Source organism: Benincasa hispida, chromosome 5, assembly GCF_027475165.1.
Source record: "Benincasa hispida cultivar pf3 chromosome 5, pf3_genome.v1.1, whole genome shotgun sequence".
Classification (NCBI taxonomy): Eukaryota; Viridiplantae; Streptophyta; class Magnoliopsida; order Cucurbitales; family Cucurbitaceae; genus Benincasa; species Benincasa hispida.
Window position 1 is genome coordinate 57,298,800 of NC_143482.1, and position 16,243 is coordinate 57,315,042.

General features: G+C 33.0%; 2 protein-coding genes across 3 annotated transcripts; one reads left to right on the top strand and one right to left on the bottom strand.

Moving 5' to 3' along the window:
• Positions 1 to 856: 856 nt before the first annotated feature.
• On the top strand, positions 857 to 6,269 carry ADG1 (ADP glucose pyrophosphorylase 1). Its single transcript, XM_039032294.2, has 9 exons — positions 857 to 1,666; positions 1,857 to 2,153; positions 2,349 to 2,618; positions 3,167 to 3,346; positions 3,604 to 3,707; positions 3,804 to 3,915; positions 4,049 to 4,147; positions 4,543 to 4,662; positions 5,883 to 6,269. Exons 1-9 carry the CDS (start codon positions 1,385 to 1,387, stop codon positions 5,997 to 5,999), a joined length of 1,581 nt encoding a protein of 526 aa, XP_038888222.2. The 5' UTR covers positions 857 to 1,384; the 3' UTR covers positions 6,000 to 6,269.
• A 1,295-nt stretch (positions 6,270 to 7,564) lies between these two features.
• LOC120078293 (uncharacterized) lies at positions 7,565 to 12,527 on the bottom strand. 2 transcript variants are annotated; one of them, XM_039032526.2, is made up of 5 exons: positions 12,139 to 12,527; positions 10,670 to 11,889; positions 10,481 to 10,553; positions 9,182 to 9,361; positions 7,565 to 8,090 (listed from the first exon to the last, which is right to left on the bottom strand). In XM_039032526.2, exons 1-4 carry the CDS (start codon positions 12,235 to 12,237, stop codon positions 9,221 to 9,223), a joined length of 1,533 nt encoding a protein of 510 aa, XP_038888454.2. In that variant the 5' UTR covers positions 12,238 to 12,527; the 3' UTR covers positions 7,565 to 8,090; positions 9,182 to 9,220. The 2 variants fall into 2 exon arrangements, with proteins under 2 accessions (XP_038888454.2, XP_038888455.2); XM_039032527.2 differs by having other exon boundaries at positions 7,565 to 8,052; positions 12,139 to 12,438.
• Positions 12,528 to 16,243: the final 3,716 nt, after the last annotated feature.

The window sequence follows — 16,243 nt, forward strand, 5'->3', positions numbered from 1 at the left end:
TTAGTGTTTTATAAAAGTTGGGTAATGTTACTCTTTTAAGTTTATTGCGTCCAATATTCAATTTTGGCTAGGTTTGGACATTTTGGTGTTAGATTAAATATATATTTGGTCTAGTTTATTTTGTTTTGCTATAAAGGATCATTTTTGTAATTGCGTTGGGATATCTCCTAAAAAAAGTGTCATTACTATTTAGGGTAAAATATTATTTCCAATTTTGAATTTTGTTCATAAATTTACTTTTAATTATCTAATTTTAGTCAATATACTTTAAATTTAATGTTCATATATATATTTGTTAATTTAACAATATGTGAGGTTGAGGATTCGAATATAAACTCTGTTCGAATTTGAGTTTATCATAATTTGTATGTTAAAATTTTAACAATTTGTAATATTTGGTGAAACCAATTATAATATAATTTATAGCAAGATACTTTTTCAATTACTTAGAGTAATTTTTGAGATCCACTACGTAAAAAATTTCATATCTCTATTCACTAACCATTAAAAAATTTATTTTATCCTTATTCTATAGTATTTTTTTATGTTAAAATCTGAAATTTACCAAACACTTGTTTATTTCATTTTATAACTTTTTTTAATCGCATTTACTATAATTATACCAAACAAGGGGAGATAATTAATTCCACCAACTCTCCTCCTTAGTCCAAACATATCATAAAGTTATTTTTAAAAATAAATGGTAAAGTTCAAGTGTAGCTCAACTACATGCAATAAAAGATACCTGCGGTTCGAATCTCTCATCCCTATTGTATTTTAGTTCAACTATATGTGGAGAGAAAATTACGAGAATTGCCCGCACCGTCTCTATTTATTACTTGCCATGATACATCATTTAAAAATATTCCGATAATATTAGAAATTTTTGGGAATTTGAATATGATCTCCCAATCCATGATGTATGTACAAAGACATTAAGATATGCTAAAGATGACACGTGGATTATTAATTTTTAAAATAATACAAAATCATTGAATTAAACCGTTCCCAAAAAATCTAAAAAGGAAGAGTCCATGTGACCCATGGATAGATCGGTGAATCCACGTCCACTCAATCTCACAAAATTAGAAATTTATTAATTTCATTTAATTTTATTGGGGAACCGCTACAAATTTCTTTTTCCCCATATTACTCCTAAAATACAACCTTTCGAAGCACGAAACTTGAGGGCAAACGACGTAATAAAGTCGAAATTCCAAGGGTAAAATCGACACCGAAACCACATCAAATATCAGTGGCGAAGCATCTCTTTTTATGCCGTAGAGCTGCGGAGCTGATCTCTGCTTTTCATTTATTTTTCCGGCGACTTGCTGATCGGAGAAGACACCGGAGATCGCTTTTGTGGATTTGAATTGATCGTCTAATGGCGTCTTCTATGGCTGCGGTTGGAGTTCTCAGACTTCCGACGACGTCGGCGTCGTCGTCTTCGTCGTCGAACCGTGTTTCTAACCGTGCAAGGAGAAACAGCCTTCGAAGCCTCTCATTCGGTGCGTCTCACATTTCTGGTGATAAGATTGACTTTATAGCTTCTGTTTTGGGATCAAGACGTGTTTCCGGTGGTAACGCGGCCCCCTCGATCGTTTCTCCAAAAGCGGTTTCTGATTCCAAGAACTCTCAGACTTGCCTCGATCCTGATGCTAGCCGGGTCGGTATTCTTGTTTTTTCGTGCTATCATTTGAATGCGTTTAATTGATTGGAATTTGGATAGTTTTGTTGTTTGCTGTACTTGATGGGTTCGTGGAATTTATTTTATGTGATTTTCTGTTTTGAGCTGCCGTGAATTGTTTATGGAATGGATGGTGGTTGAATAGTATTATCTGTTTTGTTGTGTTTAGAGTGTGCTTGGGATTATTCTAGGAGGTGGTGCCGGAACTCGGCTCTATCCGCTCACTAAGAAGCGGGCGAAGCCTGCTGTTCCTCTTGGAGCGAACTATAGGTTGATTGATATTCCTGTTAGCAACTGTCTCAACAGCAACATTTCCAAGATTTATGTTCTCACGCAATTCAATTCTGCTTCTCTTAATCGTCACCTTTCCCGAGCTTATGCGAGTAACATGGGTGGTTACAAGAATGAAGGATTTGTTGAGGTTCTGGCCGCTCAGCAGAGTCCGGAGAATCCAAATTGGTTCCAGGTGATGGAATCAAGCTCAGATTTATTCTTTCATGATTAATTCGTAATTATAAGTGAACTGAAACCTATCATTTTGTTCAGAATATTGTTTCTGTGAACGATGGCATTAACACTTTCGATTTCGGAATGCATTTTCTTTAAGTTCGTCGAGAAAATGAAGTCTTATCTCATAGAAGTTTGGCATCGTAACTTGCAGGGCACAGCTGATGCAGTTAGACAGTACTTGTGGTTATTTGAAGAGCAGAATGTGTTGGAGTATCTAGTTCTTGCTGGTGATCATTTGTACCGAATGGATTACGAGAGATTTATTCAAGCACACAGGGAGACTGATGCAGATATCACTGTAGCTGCTCTACCAATGGATGAAAAGCGTGCAACTGCATTTGGTTTGATGAAGATTGATGAAGAGGGACGCATAATTGAGTTTGCAGAGAAACCAAAAGGAGAGCAATTGAAAACGATGAAGGTGAATCCAAACTTAAATACTTTTTTATCTTAATAAACTATTCTCTCATTTCTTGATTCATAAACTGTTCCATCATTGTATTTGAGGTCAAACATCAATTTATACCCCTAAAGTTTGGGGATGTATCAACTTTCGTAGATGTATTAATTTACACCCTCTTTCAAATTTGTTAGACCAATTTTCATAAACCTATCAATTTAGAACTTTCATTACGATTACCTTCGAAAATCATCCATCATTCATTCTCAAATGTGTGTAGACTTCTTAAAATGTATGTTTAACGATTCTCAATGTAAATTTTGACTAAAAGTCTAAACTAATTCATTTATGAAAGTTTAGGGGTTTAACTGATACAATTATAAAATTTCATACGAGGTTTTTCCAAACGGAACATAATGGAGGTTGTAGATAAAAAAGTTCAGAGTTTAATTGATATAATTATTAGTTCAAGGTTTAAATTGATATTTAAGGGTATAAATTGATATTTTTCCGATATTTTTTTAGGCTGGTTATTTTAAAGCTTAACAATCCTCTTTTATATCTTACAGGTTGATACTACTATTTTGGGTCTTGATGATGAGAGAGCGAAAGAGATGCCTTTCATAGCTAGCATGGGTATTTACGTTATCAGCAAGGATGTGATGCTGAATCTTCTTAGAGATAAATTTCCCGGAGCAAATGATTTCGGGAGTGAAGTTATTCCTGGTGCAACTTCCATTGGAATGAGGGTAAGTACCAAATAATGGTGGCCTTGTTGACCATCTAGTTGTCTGATGTAATTCCTAACCATTACATGTATGATGTAGCTTTATACCAAGATTCAAAAATAAAAAGTAAATAAAAGAAAAAAGGAAAAGTGCTAGATGAATGAGTGTGCTGATCTTGAACTCGTGTCACTTATTCTTGGTTTGATGGAGAAAGATGACTTCAGAGCTTTTATTTGAGCTGCGATCTCTACAATAAAGATGCTGCTTTAACTTTTTAGGTGCAAGCTTACTTGTATGATGGATACTGGGAAGATATTGGTACCATTGAAGCTTTTTACAATGCAAATCTGGGGATCACGAAGAAGCCAATACCAGATTTTAGGTAATTTTGTCAAGTTTGATTTGGTTTCCTCATTCTTTACTTATAAATTGTCCAGTTATTATTTGTTTATTTGATACATGAAACACCCAATTGCAGCTTCTATGATCGTTCGTCTCCAATCTACACCCAACCTCGGTATTTGCCGCCCTCGAAAATGCTTGATGCTGATATCACAGACAGTGTTATTGGCGAGGGCTGTGTCATAAAGGTAACTTCTTTACTAGCAAAGTAGATCTTTGCTTTGCTAAGATGGTATTATACTATTGTTACATTGTCTCCATTGTATTATTCCTTCCCCTTTCCTTCAGTTTGGAATAACCCCTTTTTTATTCTCTCCTCAGAACTGCAAGATTCATCATTCTGTCGTTGGCATTCGAACTTGCATATCAGAAGGTGCAATCATAGAAGACACTTTATTGATGGGTGCAGATTATTATGAGGTATGTGGCTTGATAATAACCTTCTGTATCATGAGTTTGAGATAGCTTTGAGCTTTTTGAGCTTTCTTTGAAGTATTTTTAGATTCTCAAAATTGTTTGGCTATATAGTTCAACCACATGAAAATGTCCGAAAACCACTTTTTAGTTTTCATCGGTAATGTTACTCTTCAACACTCACCTAAAGCTGAAAAATACTTAGGTGTATTCTAGATTGCACTTATCTTTGTGTGCCCAATCAAATTGTCCAATCATAATCTGCTTCTTGGCAAATTCACTTTCCTACTTTTTTGCAATATTTGATTTTTTTTTTTGTTTTTTGTTTTTTGTGTGATGAGATTGAGATGCATAAAAATGGGTGCATCTAACCTGATTTGTTTTCTCATGGTGTTCCTCAGACGGATGCTGACCGTAGATTATTGGCGGCAAAAGGTAGTGTACCAATTGGAATTGGTAGAAACTCTCACATCAAGAGAGCTATCGTCGACAAAAATGCTCGCATCGGGGAAAATGTCAAGGTTTGTCTTTGTCAACTTATGCTTGCTTTTATTTCATTTTTAACATTTACTTTATAATGCTTACTTCACGTCCTTATTATATCTTATCATGCATTTTCGGGGTGGGGTCTCATCTGGGTGTTGATTTCCATTATCTGTTTGACTCAATAAAATCCACTGCTTCCATTGGGAAAGAACAAAGACAAGTAGATGAGAACTGAGTTCATTAGAGCTTCCTTTTTCTCTTTCAAGTAATTTTGACGGTGGGAATAAATCTGTTTCAAATCAGCTTCACATGGCCGCCTACTTGTTTTCTGTCATCATTTCTTATTTCGATTTTTGGGAGTATTAGATTAAAGTGTCAATTTTTAATAGTGTTTAATAAGTTCAGTACTTGCTACTTATATATTTACCATAGCCACACGAGTGTTGAATAGATCTAAAGACGATAACATATTAAGCACAGCAAAAAAAATTAATTACAAGGATTATATAATGTTTAGAAAGTAAGTAATAGCCTCTATTGCCACATGAGCATATCTCATTTGATTTATTAGGCCCCATAGGTCCCATTTAGTAACTATTTGAGGTTGGATTTTTAGTTTTTGAAATTCATTTCACCTCTAATTTCTTGTTTTAAAAGTTCAAATAGTGTCTATTGAAAACTTTTTAAAAGAAGTAATTTTGAAATAGTTAAAAAAAATAGAAAAATTATTTCAAATGGTAAAACTATTAAAAATATTTACAAGATATAACAAAATTTTATAACTATCAATGATAGACCTTGATTAATTATCAATGATAGACTTTGATAGACTTTAATCCGTGTCTATCAATGTTACTGATATCAGCGTCTATCATTGATAGTTATAAAATTTTGCTATATTTTATAAATATTTTGGTTCATTTTTTTATATTTGATAACAACCCAAAAAAATAACTTTTTTCATATTTAAAATCACTAAAATACATCTTTATTCACTAATATCAGTTAAGTATTTGATCTTATACTTTTACCTGCGCATTTCATACAATCAAATTTGATTTTGAATTATTAAAATTATATTTCGAAATAATTTTTTAACGTAATAAAAATAATTTTAACCTTTTTAAAATCTGTTCTAAACATATCCATGTCTTTTAAGTAGTAAACTAAATCGACACAAAATGCTGTAATCATATGAATATTGTTGTTGGGTTTGATAATTTTCTGACTCGCCGCTTGATAATATTAATCTCAGATCGTGAATGGAGACAATGTGCAAGAAGCAGCAAGAGAGACAGATGGGTACTTCATAAAGAGTGGAATCGTGACAGTAATCAAGGATGCTTTAATTCCCAGTGGCACTGTCATCTAAACCACACCACAACAAAACACAACACAACCGACACGTTTTTCACTCAACTGGTGCCACTCTCCCTCTCTCTCTATCTTCCTCAATTTTGTTTCTGCCCTGCCCACATATTATGTCTACATACATTTCTTTTGGTAGTAAATGAAAAGCTTAGGAAGAGAATCCCTCACTCCACAGTCCACTAGGCACTATTACTTTTTTAACTTATTTGTAGTCTGTAAATGTCCCTTTTCTGCACTGAATAATTTCATTTCTTCTTGTTCTTTTTGTTTACCCATGACTAGTACTTCCAAAATAATCTTTAAGGAACGTTTAGGATGCTGAGGTGGTTATTATAGTCAATGGATTAAAATAATTTGTGTTTAAGTGTAAACTATTTTTGTTTGAGTAGAAAATAGTTAACATGGTAGCAAAGAAGAAAAGAGAGGATAAATGAAAAATAGTAAATATCATAGTAAAAGGGGTTTCGAAATAGTATTTATTATACTCTAAATAGTTGTACACACCTTTATTATAGTTGCTGCCACAATCATGGAGTGAGCTAAAACGACCCTAAATGAATTCATAGGGAAAATGGCGTTATTATCAAGAATAAGAGCTTGATTTTCCATTTGCTATTTTGAAGATTGATTTTTAAATGAAGATATTGAGACTGTCATAAAGGTCCAAAGATGAGGAATCTTTAAGGAGGGGAATTGTACAACAAAATTTGTATATGTCACTTAAGTCTAAAGTGTCATGTTGTTATTTAACAACTAAATAGATTTTTTTTTAAAAAATAGTATAATTCAACTAATATCAAGTACACACTATTGATTTTGGGATTAATTTTGGGATTAGAGGTTTGATTTTCGTCTTACCGATATTGAAATCGCAATTTTAATTTACAAATATATCGATAAAATATTGATATCGGTAGATGTCTCTCTAATTCATGATATTTATAAAATTTATTTAGATTAATAATTAAATTGTTATTACTTTCCAACTAAATTATAAATATTATTATTCTTATTATTATTCATATTAGACTAAATAAATGATATATTTTTTTTAATGTTTTACTCACATCCTATAAGCATAAAAAATAATTAAAATTTAAAAAGTCAACAAGATGGGAAGTAGCGGTACGAGCTCACTGCGTTTTTTTCTTTTAAAACAAGCTCACTGTATATTATTTTACATTATTATTCTTCTAAATTTAATTAAAAGTTGAAAATTGTTTTTAAGTGTACAGATTTAAATAAAATAAATGAATTTGTTTATTTTAATCAATAATAATCAATAAAGTTGATGTCTGAAGTAATTAATAATAGAATTGAAGTATTTCCCAATATTTGGAGAAAAATAAAAGAAGATTTAATGACAAATTTGGTTTTTATGATTTAGAGAGAGTTGGAATTTAATTCTGGTTCAATAAAATTTAGTTATGGTTCAATAAATCAACATAAATAATCCATAAAACTCTTGAAAATAGCCTCTATATATAATTCTAACCATCATATCAAATTTGCAATTTAATCGAAAGAAAATCTCCTAAACACACAAAATATTACTACATTGTTTCATGACTTCCAAGTTCTAATTTTACTGGGAAAAAGAATAATTCCATACTTTACAATGTAGCACAATTGAATCAATATCAGTTCCACCGATTGCTTGAACAATTTCAAGACGACATGAACAAATAAATTTACATTTACACAACATAATTTGTTACAACATAACTACAAGCCAACGTTGAAACCGAAACTTTTGTACTTTTTCTTCTCCATGAGAGAGTCAGCATCAATGGCTCTGCATACTCGAATAAAACCAAGCCAAGAGACCATAATGGTAGAATCTCATAGAAAAAAACTTAAAAAAAAAAAGGATTTAAATGGAACATAGAGAAAAATTTGGGAATCATAATGTTCTTCCCCAATGGGCCAACATAAAGAGCTGTACAGCCTTCATCAACCTTATCTCTAGATAGCTCCTATAGCTTCCTTTTTTCCCCCTTTTCCTCTCTCTATTTTAGCATGTAGGTCTCTTCAACATCCAAATTGAAAGGTTCCTACAACATAACAGTATGGCTCCGCGTCAAGAACATCCCTGCAAAAAATGTGGTGCTAAGAGTTTCTCAAGATTTGAGAACTTATTTGAAATGAATTTCCAAATATATGTTTTTTTAAATATGTTTGGGTGCAAGAAAAAAAAAATACTTTTAAGCACTTTATAAGAAATTTCAAATAGACTCTAGGGATCTAGGGATCTATTTGAGAGGTTGGAATGTAATGAGTTGTAATTCCAAACTCACGTTTGGATTGAGGGCTTTGGGCCTAGTTCGTAATACCCTTACTACATTCCCTACCCTCCGTTTTCAACCCAATCCTCTTTCCCACCGTTTTCATGCTTAATATCTCATTCCAACACCGATTTTAACATTTCATCATAATTCTAATAACATTCCAGCCTTTAGAGTCATACTCTTATTCTAGTCCTACTTTCTAAACATCTAATCTTGATTTTGTACTTTAAAGTTTTGTTTAATTTAAGTCTCCATAATTTTGAAACATTTAATGATCCCTATACTTTTTTATGGGACATGGATACAACTACTGATCTCTATATTTTTTCAAAAAATGATTGTTTTGGTCCAGTTGTTTACTCGTCTCATTTTTTCCATCACAAATTCAACACAACACTACCCTACAAAAAGTCTTTAAGATATTGTCAAATTTTATTGTATTATGTACATAGAATTTTTGTTTAAATTTTACAAACAAGGACCAAAGTGATCACTTCAAAATATGTGTATATATGCATGCATGTATATATATATATAGAGGATAGATGTTTTCTAAGTGCATGGACCAAATTAACAAAAACAGATACTACATGGACCAAAATAAGTACTTTGAAAGTATGATAACCAAATTAAACCTATTCATTTGCTTAAGGGCAGGGGTGGATCATTGGATCGTGCAAATGCAAAACATCCGAGTTACATGTTCATACTTAACTTCGAGCACATTTAAGGATAGTTAGCAAGATAGACTATTTGGCTACAACGTTAATCCATTTATCTATCGGAGTAAGAGTGTCATCAAATATATGTGCCAATTGAACTCCAAAATTTTCATAAACTTGTTATTAAGGTTTAGGAGTTACCAAAAACTTGCTAGTGACACTATTGAAGTTACCTTTTTGCAATCTTCCGGACTCGTTATCCATTAAGCAGACTATTTGGCTTGGAGGTTTCTCCATTTATCTTTCAGGTCAACCGGAGTACGCGTGCTATCAAATATGTGAAGACCGAATTCCAAAATTTTCCTCCAAGGAAGATTTTTATTTGCTGTAGAAGAGAATTTCTGAACTCCTTCCTGAAAAAGTAATTTCAGTTAGCACATGGAGAAGCAAATAATGATTTTGTATGAAAATGACAAAAGTGATTTTAACTAGAAAAGCAAATAATGATTAAGAAAAAAATGTAGCATTTATTTCTTCTCCATTAAAGAAGACATGCGGGACGCACAACATATATTTTATTTTTGAGATGAGAAACAATTTCGTTGATGAATGAAATGAAGGGAGCTGATAGACTCCCAGACACCACCAAAGGTGAATTACAATGGAAGATCTCAATTGTTACAAGGGGAAAAAGGGGGCAAAGAGTGATGCAACGGAATAGGTATTAAACATTAGGTCAAATCCATGGCCAAGAGAAGTCCATCCCTTAGAGTTGAGAGAGTACTCTCCGAAGAACACAATATTTTATATTAAAATGAATATTAAAAAACTTTCTATTACAACTCTAAATTAATCATTTATAGCCTTACAAGAAAATAACATAATTAATTTAATTCTAATTAAACATTAATTAATCTAAATTACACAACTAAACTGAATATTAATTAAAATAAACTAATTATCTCCTAATTCTCCACATTAAAAAGGACAACCGACTGTATCTTCAAAAGAGTTCACAGATATCAGTAAATGACACAAGTGAATTTTGAGTGCCAACTAAAAATGAAGCAGCATGAACTTGACAATCCTTTTGAGTACTATATGCAACACTACCTGGATTTTTCAGTTTAAAAGAAATCATACGAAAACGTTTGTACATAGTAGATCATGTCAACCATCTTTGCTAACACTCAGATGAAAACGTAATTTTCCATCCTAAGAATAATGCCAGGTGCTTTCAAATATAAGCATATCCTCCATAGGGGTGTGATTTTTCTCCCCCTTTTGTAATATTTCATACTATCACTGCAAGAATGGTATGTTTTATTATGATTTCAATATTAAGCAAATGGTGGTAGTTACAAAAGAGTGTTGTGCTTATTCCACAATTTCATTCTATAATCTTTTTCTTCCCTTCTCAGCATGATTTGATTATTTTGCGACCAAGATTTGAAGGAAAAGATAAACCAACAACTGGAAAAATTAAAGATGCCAAGCCCAAAACATCTTAATTCAACTAATCAACTAGGTACCTTCAACATTTCCTCCTCTTCAACAGACCAAAGCATTCTCTTACGCTTCCCACCATGAAAATCCAAGTTTTTGCTGCAAATTGGGAAATGACAGTTAGTTGTCATTACTTTTGATGATCAAAAACTGCTGAAAGACGCCCGCCAATGTACGTAATATAGAAATTGAATGATAGCCTAGAAAGAACTTACAATTGATTTTGAGATGCTGGTTGTGGCTTTAAACTCCTGCATACAGGAACTTTCTCAGTTTTTGTTGCATGATCTATCTGAGGTCTTGGAGTTTGTATACGAGGTGACATTTTCCTAGGTTCTGGAGTTTGTATATGAGGTGACTTTTTGCCAGGATCTGGAGTTTGTAAATGAGGTGACTTCATGCCATCTGGAGTTTGTAGACGCAATGACTTTCTAGGATAATTGACATTCTGTTGGTCTTTTCTCCTATTAGCTTTAGTTTTAAAGCGCCTTTTCTTCACAATTGTTTCACTCTTCAAATCATTATTTCCAGATGCAAGAACGATATCTTCAAGCATCCTTTCATTGTCGGGTTGGGTTTGTTCTCCACCATCATCTTTGTCTTGAGGTTCTCGAGCAGTCTCTTCCTCATCATGATGTGCACTTGGAGTCTCCAGTTGCCCTTGATCTTTCGCAATCCCGTCATCCTGGATGTCATCTGTAGACCTTAAGTTCTCTTTGTCCATCGTTTCCCCATCTTCTTTATCTTCTAAACTCTCAACCTGATGTGTTCCTGATGTGTCAACCTCATGAGTTTCTTCATTCATAGAATCCTCACATGGCTGAAGTACAGGAGTTGAATGACTGCTGCTGCTAACATTGAACACAATAGGACCATCATGATTTTCGCTGTTAACCCCCACCATTGATGTTGGTTGAATATCTCCCTCTGTTCTCGCATGGTCCTCCCCTTCATTACCCTGATTTTGCTCGACCTGCAAATCCTGATCTCGGGAACTTTCATTGCCTAAATGACTCCCATGATTAGGCAGCTCCACATCCACTCCACAAGTTGAGACATCATTTGCTTTCTTCTTACCTGTCTCTTCTATTTGCGGCGACTTGCCACCACCAACCATCCTGGTATCAATGAAATCAGATAACGCTCTCTTTGCCACCATAGTCTTTCTCCTCAACTCATTCACACGAACCAAAGCTCTTTTATATGAACAATAAGGACAATAGAAACGTCCATCTTCATCGAATGAAGGCTCGCAGGACATACATATCTTATGAAGGGCAATTGGGCACCCAATTTCAGTACAAACCAATAAGTCCCCACTCTGGTCGCATCTAGTACAAGTATCTTTCTGAAAGCAATCTATCTTATCCAACACATCGTTAGTTTCCTTACTTGATGCCTCGTGCACAGTATTGTCTTCTGCGTTTGGTACATCCTGACCAGTTACAAACCCATCAATTTTACAGCAAAGAAACTTTCAACAAACATTCTCTCCCCCTTCTTCGAATTTGTAAAGAAAAAATTCTAGTTGAGACTAAAAATTAATCCAAGAAAGTAACAAATGGTGTCATCGAGGATCACAGTTTCAGTCATAAAAAGCAATAGCACAATGAAACAACTTAGTTTTGCGAGAAGATGAAGAAAATGGCTCCATTTCTGTAAGGAAAGAGAAGTGAATACAAACCTGGTCGGGGAGGGGGGGAGACGCCATAGGCGACGGAGTAGAAGCAGCGGAACGCCGGGAAGCCTTGGACCTTCCGCCGCGGCGATTCTTGATCTTCATCTTCCTCCGGGGCAAGTACGAACCCTAAATTTCAGAATCTTCAGTGCTCAATCAACACAAAATTTGAGAACGACCCAACTTGTTTCTCCATTCTGAGATGAAGAACAATTCTGTTTTGTGTTTTCCCTCGAAAATTTGTTCTCTAAATATAAAAATAAGTGATAATCTGGATTCAAGAAAACAATTTTAATTTTGATGTTCATTTTTTTTTAAGAATAAAAAACCATTTTGTTTATTTTTAAAAAATGGTAAAAATACCATTTTAGCCCTAATAAGATTTGGAAAAGAATAGTGTCATCCATTAGATCGATGGTTTAGATGAGTAATGAAAAGAGTTTTAAATTTTTATTCAAAGCCGATCTTGGCCAATGAAGACCGAGAAAAACTATTATAATGAATTGTCAATATGGGCGCTAATTATAAAAATGAAAACTTTTTAAGATTATATCTGATAATTTTTTAAGTATGTTGTGTAATCTAAAATGAACATAGTGCATGGACTTATATTATCAAATTTAAAGTATGAGATTTGATCTAATCCCACTTTTCATAGTTTATAAAAGAAAAAAACTAACCCACTATTTAAAAATTTTTTTGTTAAATTAAACCACCATTTAAATTAGAAGATGAAAGTTTATAGAATGATATGAAAATGAAATTTGAAATACTAAACGCTGATTTTTATTTATTTATAGTTTAGAATGAGAAAAAAAAATGAAATGAATTGAGCATAAACATGATAAGTTGAGATAAGTGAATAAATTTTGAAAAAATTTCGCATATTAAAAATGTCAAATTATTTATAGAAATAACAAAAAATTATAGATAAATACTAATAGACTTTTACAAACATCGATCCATGATAGATTTTCATCCGTTTCTATCACTAATAGACTAATAGACTTTGATCAACCTTTATTAAATAAGACTAAAATTTTACTAACTTGTGTAAATAGTTTCTCTTATTTTTCTATTTTTTAAAATCCTCATAAATAATATTTAAAAAATAAATTGGAATAAGCAGGTTAGTTGGAGAAAAAATAGGAAATTCACATAGTTTTTTTGCTATTTGTTATTTATTTTTATTTTGCTAAACGAGCCAGGTTTTCATTGGGAAAATTGGAGGAATATTGTAACTTTTAAAAATAATTAGTGAAATATAGTAGCTTTGAAAATAATTAGAGAAGGATGGTAGTTTGGAGATTTGACTTGCACGGAATTTATTTTAATTGTTGTATGTTAAATGTTCAAAACTTGACGAATTGAACATCGTTTTTTTTACTTTGTCGAGTGTTTAATACTTGACCAACACATGGTCGAGGTGTTGGTCGAGTATTGAACACTCTACCCCATTTTTTTTTTCAATATTATTCCTTTACCTTCCCTAGACAAGGTACTCTATGCAAATTTACCATTCTACTTCTTAATAATAAGAAAATTTTACCCATGTATTTCTTAATAATAAGTAATTTACATCCTTAATTGTTAACTCTAAGAGATATCCTTGAAAAGAATAAATTCTCAATCTTTTTTCTTCCATATTACCACTATTGTTCATAATTGAAAAATAATAAAATATAAATTAAAATGTTCATATCAATATAACAATTCAGTGTTTTTCATTCATTTAAAAATAATAATAATAATAATAATCAATGTGTCCCACAAGGCAGACGTTGTCAATTCCGAGTTGGTTATTGTCATCAACTTTGAACTCTTGGTTGCTCTGGTCCCTTTTGATGTTACTCTGGTAGTTTTGGTACCTCTACATACGCTTCATAGTATAAATATTTGTTACGCTCTCCACGGTCGTGCCCATGTCCATGCATGTATGAAGATGATGGACCCGCCTCTGAATCATAATATCCTAAACCAAATGTTGGCATCATCATCAGACTAGCATAACCAGTCTGGCTCGACGTCTACGTCATAGGAGGCAATTCTTTCACATTGTAGTCGACCTCATCAAACTATCTTCTTCTACTCGAGCACATCCCTTACATCTAGAAACTAGTGGGGGAGCAATAGGTATATCGTACATATAATGTATCTCCTCCATATAGCTCTCATTATTACTGCATATTGTAATGACCTGGTTTAGATCATTTGTAACATCACGAAGGCTAATGTTGTTCGATCTCTGTGAATCATAAAAAAATTAGACAATATTTAAAATAGATTTAAATTAAAAATAATTAGACAATATTTAATTATGTACCAGATGACCCACATTTACTCCGGATGAGTAACGTAGCGTCTTGTAATATTATTGTACCAATTAATGTAATTTCAAGTTGCATCCCTATCAAATTGCCCAATTGGAACTCTCATTGCAATAAACCTTGCACGATAGTGCCATCGTACTACCAAATATATAACTTTTTCAGCTCCAGTTCTTAGGTCGATATCATGCAATAGGGGTTTGGTATTACATTCTAATGGGACATCCTGTTGGAAAGCGTTTGATTACCCTATTAGAAAAATGTCACTCCCAATGTGAAAACATATGAGAAAACTTATCGTCTGCCATATGTCTCGACCATTTGTATACAAATTGGGCAAAGTATCCATGACAGCTTTGTAAGACTCCCAAATAATCTGAAACATAAAATATTAAAGACAAGTACATTAAAAATATGTACAAATGATATAATTGGGTTCAGTATTCATGTACTTGATCAAGTTGAAGCATATCAAACATGTATCTATACTGACTAACTATATGTGTAGCTGACCTAGTTACACAAAATTTGTCTTTCCACCTATATTATTAAATTAATATTTTAGATTTTAAATTAACTATATCAGTCATATAAAAGTATTTATTAAATTAAATTAAATTAAAATAACATACCAAGAATCGTAGGTTCGTCAAGCTAATTGATCATCATCGACATGTCGAAGCAGTAAAGTCATTATTGGAAATCGTTCCCAAGCCCATAATTACAAAAGTATCAGAAGTCCAACGATTTCACGAATGTCAAGTTTTGTTGCTTTTCATAGCTGTCTATACAACCATGTCAAACATGCTCCACCCCAAGAATATCGTCCCGCTTCATAAAGGTTGGCTAATAATAGCAGGAACATCAAGTAAACATATTGACTTGATTTTTCATAAAACAGACTTCCACCCATAATTTGTAGTATGTATGCTTGCGTATATCTTATGACAGCTTTCTCGTCTGCATCACCAGCAAACTTACGAAATTGTGACCTTAATCATGTTAAACTTAGCCTCGATTCTTTAATTTTATCAACAGATGGGGTCACATCGAGTAACATTTGACAAATATTCAGTCAATCATGATGCATTACTCTACTAATAGCTTGCCATCAATAGGTAACCCAAACAAGACTTTTATGTCCTGTAAGGTGATAGTGTACTCTCTAGTAGGCACATGAAACGTATGAGTCTCAGGCTTCCATCTCTCAATCGATACAGTGATGAGATGTCAATCTAACTCAATAAATCCCTATCTGCTCGCTCCATAAAATCTGGATGTACAAAGTAAATGTAGTATTATAGGATCGAGTGGGATAGTGCGATGTGAAGGAACTATTTTCAAGAGTACCTACGAGCGAAAATGGATCTTTCTAATTCATTGTGACAGAATTTTCACATATACATTCAAACATACTAAAATGCATTCATAATGCTAAAATATTGACATGCTCAAAAGAACAGTAAATAAGAGATTGAGAGATCATACCAATTGAACACTTCTTCTTCACAGAAATCTCGCTTTTGCTGAGACGGTAAGCTATTGCTTAGCAAAACCCAATCATCTACCTCGAATAGTCTCCACACGTACAGAAGGAAACGAAGATGACACCACCACTTAGAGCCCTCAATATTCTTGGAGTGAGAATCCAAAGGGTGGACTTTGTTCGGATTTGGTAGAGGGAAGAAGGAAGAGAGATCATATACAATGATCAAGTAAGTGGGAGATAGGTTCTTCTATCGTATAGAAAAATGCTTGATCATTTAAGTGAAGTATATGATCGT

Coding starts and splice junctions, on each gene's coding strand:
- ADG1 (XM_039032294.2), top strand. CDS start 1,385: ATGGCGTCTTCTATGGCTGCGGTTGGAGTTCTCAGACTTCCGACGACG. Junction 3,708..3,803: donor AAGCCAATACCAGATTTTAG/GTAATTTTGTCA, acceptor ACCCAATTGCAG/CTTCTATGATCGTTCGTCTC. Junction 4,663..5,882: donor GCATCGGGGAAAATGTCAAG/GTTTGTCTTTGT, acceptor TATTAATCTCAG/ATCGTGAATGGAGACAATGT.
- LOC120078293 (XM_039032526.2), bottom strand. CDS start 12,237: ATGAAGATCAAGAATCGCCGCGGCGGAAGGTCCAAGGCTTCCCGGCGT. Junction 10,554..10,669: donor CCAGCATCTCAAAATCAATT/GTAAGTTCTTTC, acceptor CCCAATTTGCAG/CAAAAACTTGGATTTTCATG. Junction 9,362..10,480: donor AAGAGGAGGAAATGTTGAAG/GTACCTAGTTGA, acceptor TTACTTTTTCAG/GAAGGAGTTCAGAAATTCTC.